The 15,026-nt window shown below is 49.1% G+C and overlaps 1 protein-coding gene across 2 annotated transcripts in view; it reads left to right on the forward strand.

The window, feature by feature from the left end:
* KLHL4 (kelch like family member 4) overlaps nt 1–15,026 on the forward strand; it is a 605,202-nt gene that overhangs the window by 497,432 nt on the left and 92,744 nt on the right. For both annotated transcript variants that reach the window (XM_077485270.1, XM_077485275.1), the window contains one exon: nt 10,361–10,573. In XM_077485270.1, coding sequence (XP_077341396.1) covers nt 10,361–10,573 — 213 coding nt within the window. The remainder of the gene's footprint in view (nt 1–10,360; nt 10,574–15,026) is intronic.

Genomic DNA, 15,026 nt, shown 5'->3' on the forward strand with positions numbered 1-15,026 from the left:
CCGGCGACGTGGCACAGCACCCGGATACACAGGCCAAGTTCAGCAACAGCCGGGAAGCAAGGCACCAAATCATAAGAAGGATCAAGGTCATAGACAAGCAAGGGGCTGGCAACGTGCAGGCAATAAGGTACAGAATAGATAGGCAGAATCTTGGTCAAGTGATGAGTTTGAGGTTGGTAATGCAGATAGGCAGCAGATATGAACAGGCCAGGTAATCCAGACGCAGGTGAGGCAAAAGCCGGGTCAAAAACAGAGACAAGTATATTTAGGATAATAGGTAACAGGGATGCAAGCTGAAAGGCCATCAAGCAATGATCCCATGAAGAGCTGAGGTTAAATAGGCCACTGGGCAGTGGCGGCTGGTGGGTTCTTTTTTGGGGAGGCGGCAAACACACAACAACCCCCCCTCCCGGCGGCGTGGCACAGCACCCCACCCCACACGGGCTGTCTGGCCTGGCACTTACCCGCTCGTGTGGCGGGGCTGTGGTGTCCTGGAGCATGGGCAGTGGCCATGGCGGCTCCGTTGTCTGCTCCTCCAGCTTCCTCCACCGAGTGTCTTCTGCCAAACTGCTAGGATAGGATCGCCTGACGCTTTGACCAATCGGGAAACAGGTCTCACAGACCCGCCTCCTGATTGGCATGGAGGAACTTTTGTGTGAAAATAGCGAAAATGTATTCGCTATGGTCACACAACTGGGTGGTCTCGGAGCACAATGGTCTGCGGTCCGAGCCCATCCTTTTTTGAAGCCTATTAGAGCCTCTGGTGCTTCAGAAAAATACCCCCGCAGCATTGGATTCCATGGTCCTGCACCACTGATGTGTAGATCAAGGGGGCCGGATGCATTGATAGGGGAGGCGGCGCCTGTGCGCCCTCTATGGATGGGTCGCCATTGGTCATAAGTATCTGTGGTTGATGTGTCTGTGCGTCCACATGCACACCATCAGGCATGTACTGGCCATCGGGACTACCGGGAGTTTCCCGGTGGGCCGGTGGCTCAGTGGGCCACTCTGATGTAAGGGGGCTGGTGATGGGACACTCTGATGTAAGGGGGCTGGTGATGGGACACTCTGATGTAAGGGGCTGCTGATGGGACACTCTGATGTAAGGGGGCTGGTGATGGGACACTCTGATGTAAGGGGGCTGGTGATGGGACACTCTGATGTAAGGGGGCTGCTGATGGGACACTCTGATGTAAGGGAGCTGGTGATGGGACACTCTGATGTAAGGGGCTGCTGATGGGACACTCTGATGTAAGGGGGCTGGTGATGGGACACTCTGATGTAAGGGGCTGCTGATGGGACACTCTGATGTAAGGGGGCTGGTGATGGGACACTCTGATGTAAGGGGGCTGGTGATGGGACACTCTGATGTAGGGGTGTGCTGATGGGACACTCTGATGTAAGGGGGTGCTGATGGGGCACTCTGATGTAAGGGGCTGGTGATGGGACACTCTGATGTAAGGGGCTGGTGATGGGACACTCTGATGTAAGGGGCTGGTGATGGGACACTCTGATGTAGGGGGTGCTGATGGGACACTCTGATGTAAGGGGCTGGTGATGGGACACTCTGATGTAAGGGGCTGGTGATGGGACACTCTGATGTAAGGGGGCTGGTGATGGGCCACTCTGATGTAAGGGGCTGCTGATGGGACACTCTGATATAGGGAGTGCTGATGGGACACTCTGATGTAAGGGGCTGCTGATGGGACACTCTGATGTAAGGGGGCCGGTAATAGGACACTCTGATGTAAGGGGGCTGCTCATGGGACACTCTGATGTAAGGGGGCTGGTAATAGGACACCCTGATGTAAGGGGGCTGCTCATGGGACACGCTGATGTAAGGGGGTGCTGATGGGACACTCTGTTGTGAGTGGGTGCTGATGGGACACTCAAAATGTAAGTGGGCCAGTCTGGATGAAGTCCAGGGCCAAATTTCTGTCCCAGTCCAGCCCTGCACACCATTGTGCTCATGCATGCTTAGTTGGGCTCCCATGAGCATGAGCCCTTTGGCTGGCATGTTGAGCCCAATGGGTGATGGGGGCAAGGAGGAGGGTGGGAGAGCACAAGGAAGGTAAGTACAGGGTGCTTATCGCATCTCCGATAAGGCAAACCCATTACTTTCCCTGTTGTGTGTAAAGAACAGGTCCGCTTTAAATAATTTCCTAACATTAATACAGAAATGCGAATGCCGTAACTGTCACTCCAAGCGGAAGCTCAACTGCAGTCATTATCCTCGAAATGTGATTTACATCCAGTCACATTCCACAGACGAGGGATAAATAATGGCGCGGCAATGTGCGATGACGTTTCTCACAAGCAGCGCGCTCTCGCCTCATTTATAATACATAACAACGGCATCTGTCGCGCCATCCATTACAAATCAACGAACTGCCACCTCGGATAAAGAATAATAATTCTAGACAGACGGGGGGAATGATTCAGCGTTAATCTGACTTATAGAAAGTGATTGGCATGAGTACACTTTTCTGTCTGCTAGGTAGCGGAGAAATCCTCCACCCACCACAGTGTTATTCTGGGTGGATCATGATGAAGGCTCACCTTGGCTCCAAAATTCTTTAAATATACTGTTCATGATTTGCTTAATGCTTAGCAGTGCAGCTCCGAGATTGTCCTACTATTTCTACTGACAGTTATTAAATCCCTGTTAACTATTTACAACCATCCTCAGGGCCGTCTTTAATATTGATTGGGCCCTGGGCAAAAATTTTCTTAGGGCCCCCCCCCCCATGCAATTTCACTCTCCACCTTCTCTGAGACGTACAATAAATAGCAGCTAGACTTAAAATCAGTTTACTGTATCAGATCAGGCAGAAATTGTGATTGGTTGCCAGCAGTTAAAGCATATCAATACTGCTTACTGACTGGTTGCTAGAGGTTACAGCATATCATTACCGCTCACTGACTGGTTGCTAGAGGTTACAGCACTCATTAAGGCTCACTGATTAGTTGCTAGAGGTTTCAGCACATGATTTCTGCTTTTTGATTGGCTGCTAGAGATTACTGTACAGTAATGCTGCTCACTGGTTGCTATAGGTTACAGCACATCATCTCTTCACTGCAGCGGGGCATGATATACATATGAATGTCGCCTTTATTTACATATCAATTCCGTTGGCCTCAGCTATTTACATATGAATGCCGCTTATTTACATGTAAACACAGGTGTGCAGGTGAGTCATCTGTACACAACAATAGGGCAGGGCTGGGCAGCATTAGTAGCATCACTTCACACTGAGATATCAGGACACAGCACAGGACTAAAACCTCAAGGAACAAGGGGATGTAAACTGGGATAGTTGGCAAGTATGAGGCAGTTGCTTTGGACCCCACAACAATGATGGGGCCCAGGGCAGCTTCCCCTTTTGCCCTGCCTTAAAGACGGCCCTGACCATCCTAGTCCAGCATGCTACTTAGCCTTTCATTCTGCAACTACAAGCCCTGATTAAAGGGGGAATGGTAAGCCCCCAAAACATGTTGGATACCCCTGTGACTCTCACTTTGGCACATAAAGAAAAAATCATCTGGGAAGGTAAGCCCTCCGAAACACGTTGGATACTAATGTGATTCTCACTCTGGCAAATAAAAATCAACTGGAAAGGACCGCCCCCCTCCGAAACGCGTTGGTTACTCCGCTGACTCTGACTTTGCAAACCAAAAACACAGGGACTAAAAAAACGTAGCCGGCTCTTACAATTCGTGACCTCAACCTCTGATGGGTTCACCTGTTTTACAAAAAAGATTCCCTCATTACAGGCCTGCAAATAATATTTTGCACTGGTGTCCGGTGTTCTACCAACACCTTCAATCTCTCCTCCAAACAAAAATATAAAACAGTACAGTGGAACCTTTCCAGGAGAATGCTTGTAATCCAAAGCACTTGCATATCAAAGCGAGTTTCCCCCATAGAAGTCAATGGAAACAAAGATAATTTGTTCCGCATTGACGTCTATTGCACATGTATCGCCGGTACCCCTGAAAAGTACGCGCTATGTCTGTAAATTTAGTTTTTTCTCAAGACTATAGTTGAGTCTTGGGGTTAATTGTTCTAAAATGTGGTTTTGGCATCAGTTTGGCTGGACTGTACTATGCTCTGCCTTTTCATAGGTGTAGGTAGCACCTTTGACAGGCATTGGAACGCAGTCTGGTTGGACGCATTGGGTACCAATCTCTCTCTCAGAGCCAATCAGTGGGTGAGTTGTCTCGCTGTGTATTTCGGGAGAGGGTACTTAAGGTGCTGAAGTCACATGGTTCTGGGTTCCGGTCCAGAAGTATGTTCTGACTCCATGGTCCTGGTCCTCCTGACCAGCCCCCAGACGCCCTCATGGCCTGGTGTGCTGGTCCATCCATTTCCGTGTCTCGGAACTGGCTAGCCCGAGGCACAGTAACTGGAAGGAGGATTCTTAAGTGGTCCGGTGCCGTCTCGGGTTTTGGAGAGGCCCAGCAACTCGTCATGCAACCAGGGGAGGTCTCTTCGGAAGAGGCTGGCTGCTCGGTAAGAGTCTGGATGCTGAGCTGTATGGACACTAATTGAATCCACATATCTTAGGCTGCTTTCACACTGGGGCGAGAGCAGCGTCGGCGGTAAAGCGCCGCTATTTTTAGCGGTGCTTTACCGTCGTTTTAGCGGCGGTGTGCGGGCGCTAGCGGGGTGGTTTTAACCCCCGCTAGCGGCCGAAAAGGGGTTAAACCCGCCCGCAAAGCGCCGCTGCAGCGGCGCTTTGCCGGCGGTATTGCCGCGGTGTCCCATTGATTTCAATGGGTAGGAGCGGTATAGGAGCGGTGAATACACCGCTCCTTCACCGCTGCAAAGATGCGGCTAGCAGGACTTTTTTCACCGTCCTGCCAGCGCATCGCTCCAGTGTGAAAGCCCTCCGGCTTTCACACTGGAGTTAAAGGGGCCGGTTTTTTTCAGGCGTTACACAGGCGCTATTTTTAGTGCTGTAACGCCTGAATACCGCCCCAGTGTGAAAGCAGCCTTAGGGTAACGCCGGACCGGCTGCAAGATACTGGTACCGTAAGAAGGTTCCTATTTTCATCCTGTTACTACTAAGTTCCTGTGAGAGACTTTCTGTGTTCATCTAAAGTTTGCAACCAAGTCTGTGGCAGAGACTTTGCTAAATTTGAGTCATTTGTCGGCTGCTAAGTCCATAAACCAGGATTTATCCAACAGTGGAAATATCCAGTTGCGAGTGGCTATTCCCTGAGCTTCCATTCCTATAACCTCTATTCCCAACTGAGAGACTGTGTTTCTGTTTAACGTTTTAAGCAAATAAAAATTCCAAAAGGGATTCAAGTGTCGGTCTCTGCAGTTATTGGGCCATCAACCTCGGGAACCCCTAGACAAGAACGACGAGTTAGAAAGCGGAGGAGGTAAACGGTAAACCCAAGAAAACCAGCCGCTCCTTCGGTGGTCAGTGCTACACACACACAATACCGCATGTGGCCAGAGGTGGTGGGGGGGGGTGCCGGAGAGCCTCGGAAATACTCAGGGACAACTCGGCTGAACTCGGAAACCCTCAGAAAGGCTCGGAAAAACACTCGGGAACGGAGTGATTCTGAGTATTTCCAAACGGCTCAGAACCGGTGTCACCGGTGCCCCAACACCTCTGGCCAAATGCGGTACTGCACACTACATTAGCTTGAATTCTACTCGTTTTGCGAGACAACACTCGCAAACCGAGTCAGGATTTTTTTTAAAAAGTCGCTCATCTTTCAAAACGCTCGTTAACCAAGGTTCCACTGTATTTTCTATATGACACCAAAAAAAAAAGCATGACCTTGTTACAATACACTCTACATTCAGGTTCTTCCAACAAGCAGAATCTCAGTACCACCAGAACTCCCGATGGTGGAGATTGGCTAGAAAACCTAATAATCCCTGGAACTGTTGGCTGCAATTGGCACCAAGTTGTGGCCCCTTTGGATTGCCCTATTATGGAGTAGCAGGTACAGGAATAAAGATGCAGAGACAGAAGACCAGAATGCACTCAGGATTAAGCAGGGGTCTTAGCCGGTAGCAAGCAGAAAGAGGTCAGACAGTATGGGTCGGCAGTAAACCACAAGCTGGAGGCAAGAGAATAGTCTAGCTCAAGCAGGGATCTTGGCAGACAGAAAGCAGAGGGTTGGGGCCGGGATCTGAACCCATGACTTATGCTTCATCTGGCAGTAGCTCTTCTTGCTGAGCCACCTGAGATGCTGGAGAGCTTGCTATCTGATCCTTTGGATTTTCTTGCCTCTTGTTTCTGGTGAACCCCTTGAACTCCTTGCCCCTCACATGAACGCCATGTAGCGTTGTCCCTATAGGGCTTGCTGTTTGATGACTTCTTGGGCCTCCGTCTAATTACCTGGCAGTCACTAGGGGATTTTTTTACACATCCATCCTTACTCTCATTTGCTTGTTACTCAACAAACAGTCCAGGGTGGTTGGTTTTATATTTATTGTTGGAACTTGGATGGGAGAAGGGAACAGGGCTGGACTGGGACAGAAATTTGGCCCTGGACTTCATCCAGACCGGCCCACTTACATTTTGAGTGTCCCATCAGCACCCACTTACATCAGAGTGTCCCATCACCAGCCCCCTTACATCAGAGTGTCCCATCACCAGCCCCTTACATCAGAGTGTCCCATGAGCAGCCCCCTTACATCAGAGTGTCCCATCAGCACCCCTTACATCAGAGTGTCCCATGAGCAGCCCCCTTACATCAGAGTGTCCCATGAGCAGCCCCCTTACATCAGAGTGTCCCATGAGCAGCCCCCTTACATCAGAGTGTCCCATCAGCACCCCCCTACATCAGAGTGTCCCATCATCAGCCCCCTTACATCAGAGTGTCCCATCAGCAGCCCCCTCACATCAGAGTGTCCCATCACCAGCCCCCTTACATCAGAGTGGCCCACTGAGCCATCGGCCCACCGGGAAACTCCCGGTAGTCCCGATGGTCAGTACATGCCTGGAAGGGAATAGTGGGATACTCCAACTGGAACTATTTACAGGTGAGGACAACTCTCACTTCTCCTCACCAGATGACTTGTGAGTGCAGGCTCTATGCTGAACCATACCCCCACTTGTATGGAAGAAATAAGTCAGTTTTGCTCACTCTAGCAGTAGACTTGATGCAACTACCTTGTCTTCAGGATACTCGCTAGCATCCCATTGACTGACACCCGTCCATTGACTCTTCTAGCTGAAAGGATGGCCCTCACAAAACAGGTCTCAAGACACAGATCTATACACAGGTTAGGCAGATTCAGATCATTTCCAGTGTCTCCCTTCCAGTCAGCTCTGCAGGACATTTGGGTTCAGCACCTCTCTAGCTTCAGGCCCTCAGGTCAACTACCCAAGGCAGCTTCTACAGAGGAGGTGCAGCCGTCCCCTCCCTCTGGGACCCCGTCCTTTAGCCAAAGACCCTGAGCACATGTGTCCTTGGCATTTATACAGTCACCCAGCATGCATTGAGGCACTTTCCTCTGCCAATAGCCAGGGCTGTAACAATGCCTGTGCTCTCGTTTGTCAGGTTTCCTCCCACTGTCCAATTATTATTGGACCAGTGTGAAACATTCAGACAATATGAGCCAAACTTGAGCACCATGAGCAGACCCTATCAATGAATCCTTATACCTGGTAGGCAGAGTTCACTCTGTATTTACCTAGCAATCTTCCTGGTAAGCAGAAAGGCCCAACATCTACTGTATATTCTCTTCTAGCACCTACCTAGGGGTGCTACATTCATCTTTAAGCCATGCCTTTGCACTTTCTGTATACCAGATTATTGTGCTTTTTTCCAGCCAATATCTTGTATGCTGCCGTCCATAACTTCATTACTACTGGTTACTGACCTTTGAGTTGTTCTTTGACTACGCTTCCACTTGATTCCAACCTGCAACCACTTGTTACTGATCTTTGAGTTGTTTACTGACTACACTACTTCTGCTGGATCCCTACCCGCTATATCTGCTACTGGAACTGCCTCCTGGTGAGGTGATCCTGAGGACTGTGACTTGGTACTAACATGCAGAAAACCCCATCTCCACCATCAAGAGCTCTGATAAAAAAGTCTTAGTGCTTGGACTCCACACCTTGGGTGAACCTACGTCATCTGCCAAGATGACCTGCTTGTGTGCTTATTCTGCTATAGCTACTGGTCTACTATAGCCATATATCATTTTGCTTAATATGTTGACTTCCTATGATTGCCAGCTCCATCTAGTGGCTATAACGTGGTATTTTCCATTGCAACAAGAATAGGGGCCATGCATTGAAGTGACAACTGTCTAAGAGAGGATTTCCCTCATTTTGGACATATTTTTCTCAGCTCCTGTTGCATCTATGTTACAGGAAATTAAGCAAAAGCTTCCTAATGGGACATGGGTGGCAAACAAATATATTGATGGCTTTAGCTATACTTTGAATTATCCACAACCTAAAAACAGAGACCTAGAGTTGTACTTTTCCTTTATTTGTCCCCAGAGCACCCTTAAGCCACTCAACCCCTGGTACCCAAGTTGTGACCCTTTAGTGTTTAAAGTGTGGCCCTTGGGCCCCCGCAGTCAGTAGAGAGAGCATTCATTTGTAAAGGGTCCCTTAATTGTAGTTTGTTGGTCTTGTGCAACATGGCCTTAGTCTCTCATAGTCTCCTATAGCATGACTTCAGTCTCCGAACACTCTAGGACAGGGGTCTCCAAACTTTCTAAACAAGGGGCCTGTTTACTGTCCTTCAGACTTCAGGGAGGGCAGACTGTGGCCAGTATGGGTAGAAAATGTCCTACTGTCAGTGGGAATAAACAGTGCTACATCTTTAGTGGGAGGAATAGTGCCCCATCATTGGTATCAGTGGGAGGAATAGTGCCCCATCATTGGTATCAGTGGGAAGAATAGTGCCCCATCATTGGTGTCAGTGGGAGTAATAGTGCCCCATCACTGGGAGGAATAGTGCCCCATCACTGTTATCAGTGGGAGGAATAGTGCCCCATCATTGGTATCAGTGGGAGGAATAGGGCCCCATCATTGGTAGGAATAGTGCCCCATCATTGGTGTCAGTGGGAGGAATATTTTCCCATCATTGGTATTAGTAGAGGAATAACGCCCCATCATTGGTATAAGTGGGAGGAATAGTGTCCCCTCATAGGTGTCAGTGGGCAGAATACGTAGTGCCCCATTGTTGGTATCAGTGGGAGGAATAGTACCCCATCATTGGTATTACTGGGAGGAATAATGCACCATCATTGGTATCAGTGGGAGGAAATGTACCTCATCATTGGTGTCAGTGAGAGGAATAGTGCCCCATCATTGGTATTACTGGGAGGAATAGAGCCCCATCATTGGTATCAGTGGGAGGAAATGTACCTCATCATTGGTGTCAGTGGGAGGAATAGTGCCCCATCATTGGTGTCAGTGGGAGGAATAATGTCCCCTCGTAGGTGTTAGTGGGAAGAATACATAATGCCCCATTGTTGGTAGCAGTGGGAGGAATAGTACCCCATCATTGGTATTACTGGGAGGAATAACACACCATCATTGGTATCAGTGGGAGGAAATGTGCCCCATCATTGGTATCAGTGGGAGGAAATGTGCCCCATCATTGGTATCAGTAAGAAAAAATGTTGAAGGGCTACTTATAGATACTGACCTGGAAACCTAAGCCACATCCCAAAATGCAGAGAGAAAAATACGGGGGAGGTGCCCCAGGGATTTTATGGGCAATGGATAAAACCGAGATAAGAGAGTAGAAAACATATGTAAAAAAAGTAATACAACGTGCCGCCCATTTCGCGTGTCGGCAGCATCGCGACATGCGACATCATCGCGCCGTGTACGTGGTGACGCCGGACGCCCGCTTGTGCTGGGGTGATCGTCTGATAGTAGCAAGAATTATGCCCCCCATTGTTTGTGTCAGTAGGGGAATAGCGTCTCAAGGGCTAGATAAAGGCAAGCTAAGGGCCACAGTTTGGAGACCACTGCTCTAGGAGAACCATCTCTGACCATTCCCTCCAGTAGGTCTTCGGTCTGTGACAGTTCTCTGGAGAATTATATGTCATAAAAAATAAACGTGGCCCTTCGGGGACATTAGGGGCCACCTTTGAGGGCCCCTTTCCTTTGCAACCACCGCTCTAAACCCCGAGCATGCTTAAATTCCATCTGTTTTGGTCACAGAGACCCAGTTGGTATCTCGGGAAACCCAACTTTCAGACCAGCTTGGGATCTCCGGTGACAGTGATGAAGCATGAGCTTCCGGGACAAGGCTTTTACATTCTCTATCTAACCTTTTACCGGGGACATGTCTGCTTCGGGCCACCTCAATTCTGCCCCCTCCCTCATTACTTTATTTTTTTTACCTTTTTCAGGAGAATTTTATTGAAGTGATCCGCAACCAAGAATTTCTTCTCTTGCCGGCCAATGAAATTGCCAAGCTGTTATCCAGCGATGACATTAACGTCCCCGACGAGAAAACCATTTTCCAGGCGCTAATGCAATGGGTCAAATATGACATCGAATCGCGGCAGAAGGACCTGGGGATGCTCCTGTCTTACATAAGGTTACCGCTGCTTCCGCCGCAGGTAAGCCCCTCCCCCCCACCCCTCGGAAAATTCCTCAGATGGTGTTGCTTTTAACCACTTGGCTGTCCGGGGTAATTTTTTTCAAAAAGGTTTTACACACGTGTTAAAATCAGCAATTTTTTTATTTTATTTTTGCTAGAATATTATTTAGAACCCTCCAAAAACAGAAAATTCTACCATACTTACCGTAATTTTCTTTTCCTGGTGCCTATCCATGGCAGCATACCTGTGACAAGCTCCGCCTTGGCTCCTCCCTCAGGACTAGTGAATATTATAAAAGAAAAGGTTAGTACAGCCCCCGCATTCTCCGTAATATAGAATACCGAGGGTGGGATTGTATGCTGCCATGGATAGGCACCAGGAAAAGAAAATTACGGTAAGTATGGTAGAATTTTCTGTTTTCCTGGTGCCTCCATGGCAGCATACCTGTGACAAATAACTAGCTGAGATGGGTGGGATGCTTAGAAGTCTATTTTAAAGAAATTATTATTTAGAAGAAGCGAGGGCTGATGTGACTGCCTGTCTGCCAAACTCCACCGATGCAAGAGCTCCTGGGTCCACCCTGCAATGTTTCAGAAACGTATGTCGGGACGACCAAGTCGCTGCCCCACAAATAGTTCCAATTAACACATTCGCTCTTGCCGCCCAAAAGGCAGAAACTGCTCTGGTGGAGAGCGCCCTGACCGCCAAAGGGGGTTCCAGCCCCTTTGTCCTGTACACCTTGTGAATGAGTCTAACGATCCATGAGGCAATCTTTCTTGCTGACGCCTCCTTGCCTTGGTGTTTGCCCCAGGGAATTATAAACAGCCTGATGGAATCCCTGAATTATGCTGTGGTCTGCAGATAGCATTTCAAAGTGGAGGCAATGTCTAGCTCATGAAGAGAACCAGAGTCCTGTTCTGAAAATGTTGGGAGTGCCCAAGGTTCTGACATGTTTAAGGATGATGCGACTTTGAGAATAAATCCTCGCACTGTTCTGAGTTCTACTCTGTCCGGATGGAATATGATATGATTATGATCTGCTCCTAAAGCTTGGAGCTCTGAAACCCGTCTGCCAGAGGTTATAGCTATCAGGAAGGCTAGCTTCTAGGCTAGATTCCAAAGCAATGCTGACTCCGAAGGGGCAAAAAGGTGGACTGGCTAAGGACTCTAGGATAATAGCAAGGTCCCAAGAGGGAAAAGATTGTTTAGTTGGCGGTCGGATCTTTTTGACAGCTTTGAAGAACTGTATTATTAATGAGTCCTCGGCCCATCTTCTACTGGTTTGCCAATGAAATTGCTGATACCTGTACTTTTAGTGTACCTAGTGCAAGACCTAGGTCTAGGCCTGCCTACAAAAACTCAAGAATTTGAGAGGATGATGGGGAATCTGGATCACAGCTTCTGCCAATCATGAAGGCCCTGAACTTTTGTTTGTGGATGGTTTTCTTGCCTTGAGCGGGGTTGCGATCACTTTGTTGGAACACCCTAGAGATTGGAACCTTTCTCTTTCAGCTGCCAGATGTGAAGATCCAGCCTGCGGGGGATCTGGAAGGGTGTGACATCCTTGCGAGAGGCGAAGAGGTATTATTGGAACCTTGACTGGAAGTCGGGTACTTAGATACATTGCTGTGGGGAACGAAGGACGTGTTGGCCAGTACAGTAGGACCGTTATCACTGTCGAGGTTTCTATCATAAGCCTTGACAGGGATCTTGGAATGAAAGGCCGTAGAGGGAAGGCATAGGCCTGATTGCATGCCCAGGGGGCTGAGAGGGCATCTAATGCCTCCGCTTGGGGTTGAGGAAGCCTTGAGATGCACCTTGGAAGCTTGGTATTGAATGCTGTTACAAATAGGTCTAGCTCGAGGGGACCCCACTGGTTCACTATCCAGTCGAAAATCTACGGGTGTAGAGACCATTCGTTGGCATCCGCAAACTTGCGGGAAAGGCGGTCGGCCCTCAAGTTGAGATGGCCGGGCAGATAAACTGCCCTCAGGTCCTTTAGATTCCTTTCTGCCCAGAGTATTATGGGTTCCACCTCCTTCAGGAGGGACCTGCTGCGTGTCCCCCCTTGCCGGTGTACATAGGATACCGCAGTCCTGTTGTCCATTCGGGGGAGAACAGGTTTCCCTGTAATCTCGAACCTTAGGGCTAGTAACGCAAGGTAGGCCGCTCTGACCTGCAGGACATTCGACACCAGGCCTGTTGTATGGAAGGACCATCTACGCTGCACTGAGATCCGGTTGCAGTGTGCTCCCCAACCTGCTGCACTGGCATTGGTATTAATTGTGATCCAGTCGACATGCCCTAACGGGCGTGATTTCAGAAGTGTCTGTTTCTTCATCCACCAATGCAGACTCCTGAGCATCAAGGTCGTCAAGTGTATGGGTTGGGATAGATACCACCTATTCCACAGTCTTTTGCCAGCAGTAGAAGGTCGTCCAAGTAGTGGCATACCCGAAGCCCCAATTCTCTCAGAGGGGCTATGATGGCAATTGGGGTCTTTGTGAAGACTCTTGGCGATGTGCAGAGGCCCAATGGAAGACTCTGGAATTAGAGATGTACCTGCCCCACCGCCAATCTCAGATACTTCTGGAAAGGAGGGAGTATGGGTATATGCAGGTAAGTGTCCTGCAAGTCTATTGACAACATCCAGCCCCCTGGTTGGTCTACACAAATAATCGTTCGTAGTGACTCCATTTTGAATCTTACTAGGAAGAAATAACGATTTAGACTTTTTAGGTCTATCACGGGTCTCCACCCTCCATTTCTCTTGGGGACTGGAAACAGGGTTGAGTAAAAACCCGAAAATCTCTCTGATGGAGGCACTGGAACTACTGCTTGCTGTTACTGCAAGGAGAGAAGAAATTGCTGTAGCACTTCCGTTTTTTAGGGGGGAACCTTGACACCCTTGTCAGGGAGAAGAAGACCTTGGGAGGTTTGTCTAGGAACGGCCAGAAATGGCCGTATTTGACTGTGGAGACTACCCAAGAATCCCTGCACTTTTGCTCCCAGATCTTTGAGAAGTGTTTTAGCTTGGCCCACACAGGACCCGCTTGGGCTGGCCAGGCGTCGAAAGGATTTAGTAGAATCCTGTGGGGTAGGCATTGGTCTCTGTCTTCGGGTTTTGAGGAACGTGGACTGTGTGCTTTCCCAATTATGCCTGAAGCCTTTTCCCTGCCTGGACTATCGGTAATCCTTATTCTTGGAGTATTGGAATATGGGTGCGATTGTCCTGGAGCGCCTAGATCACCTGTCTTGGGGTAGCAGGCCTGATTTTCCACCAGTGACTCGAGAGATGTCCTTGTCCAGTTTTTTCCCCCAAACAAGGCTTCACCATCAAATGGTATCTTGCACCAGTTCTGTTTGGAGGCGATATCTGCTGCCCACGGTTTCAGCCACAAGGCCCATTTGGCCATAACTGTGTGGAGCATTGCCCTTGCGGAGCAACGAATTGAATCGATGACGGCTTCACCAATAAAGTCTGCTGAGAACTTCAGCTCATCCAAGGCCTTGATTATATCCTCCTCTGGGATGTCCTGTTGGACTGCTGACTCTATATTATCTGTCCAGACGCGTAGTGCATTGGACACTGATGTCAGGGCTATGACAGGTTTACAGGCGTTGTCTGCCATCTGGAGTCTTAAAAGAAGTTGAGTCTTCCGGGGGCAATGTGACATTCTTTGCCAAGCTTACCACTGCTGCGTCGACCACTGGAGAACCCTCCAGCATTGCGGAATCAGGCTATGAGAGAGGGAATAACTTTCCCAACCGATTAATAGAGAACATTTTCTCTGTCTTTTCCCACTCTTCCTCAATCACATCCCTGATCTCGTCCATGAGAGGAAAAACGGAGATCCGACGTTTGAGAAAGAGGAAGTACGATTTAGACTTCTTAAACCTTTGTGTTGGTCTCTCCCAGCCGATCGCTTGTTTAGCTGCCTGTACATAAGGCTGGACCATAGCGAAAGCAAAGCCAGAGGCATCTAGGTCATCAGATGATTCCTCTGAGATGGCATTCTCTTCCTGATGTTTAGAGGAGGATGCCGGCGACAGACGAAAAATTCCACTTGTGGACATCCCCGGGATGGAAGCCTCAGCCTCAGCCATTTGCTCCTGAGGAGGAGACGCTGGTTGTTGCGTCGTCATTGTGGCTACCAATTCCGCAAGGGAGTCCTTTACTGCTTTCTTAAGTAGGTCCGCCATTTGCAGACCTTCAGCTGCATCGTCCCTGAGGCAATCTCAAACAGATCAGTTTGTCTGAAAGTGGGGCAGCTCCACACGCCTGACATCTTGGAGATCTAGGTCTCGGGGAGCATGAGTGATGGCGCCTTTTTGGCCGATGCTTTCTGCCACTTCTATAATCCCCATGCCAGGACGACCTGTCTCTGCTGTGACTAGAGTCATCATCGCCTTCATGTCGCCTTGAGGTCCTCTTAGACATCTTCTGGCGTACAGGACTGAAATACATAAA

Source organism: Lithobates pipiens, unplaced genomic scaffold, assembly GCF_037356315.1.
Source record: "Lithobates pipiens isolate NorthernLeopardFrog02 unplaced genomic scaffold, aLitPip1_a1.2 Scaffold_1, whole genome shotgun sequence".
NCBI lineage: Eukaryota > Metazoa > Chordata > Amphibia > Anura > Ranidae > Lithobates > Lithobates pipiens.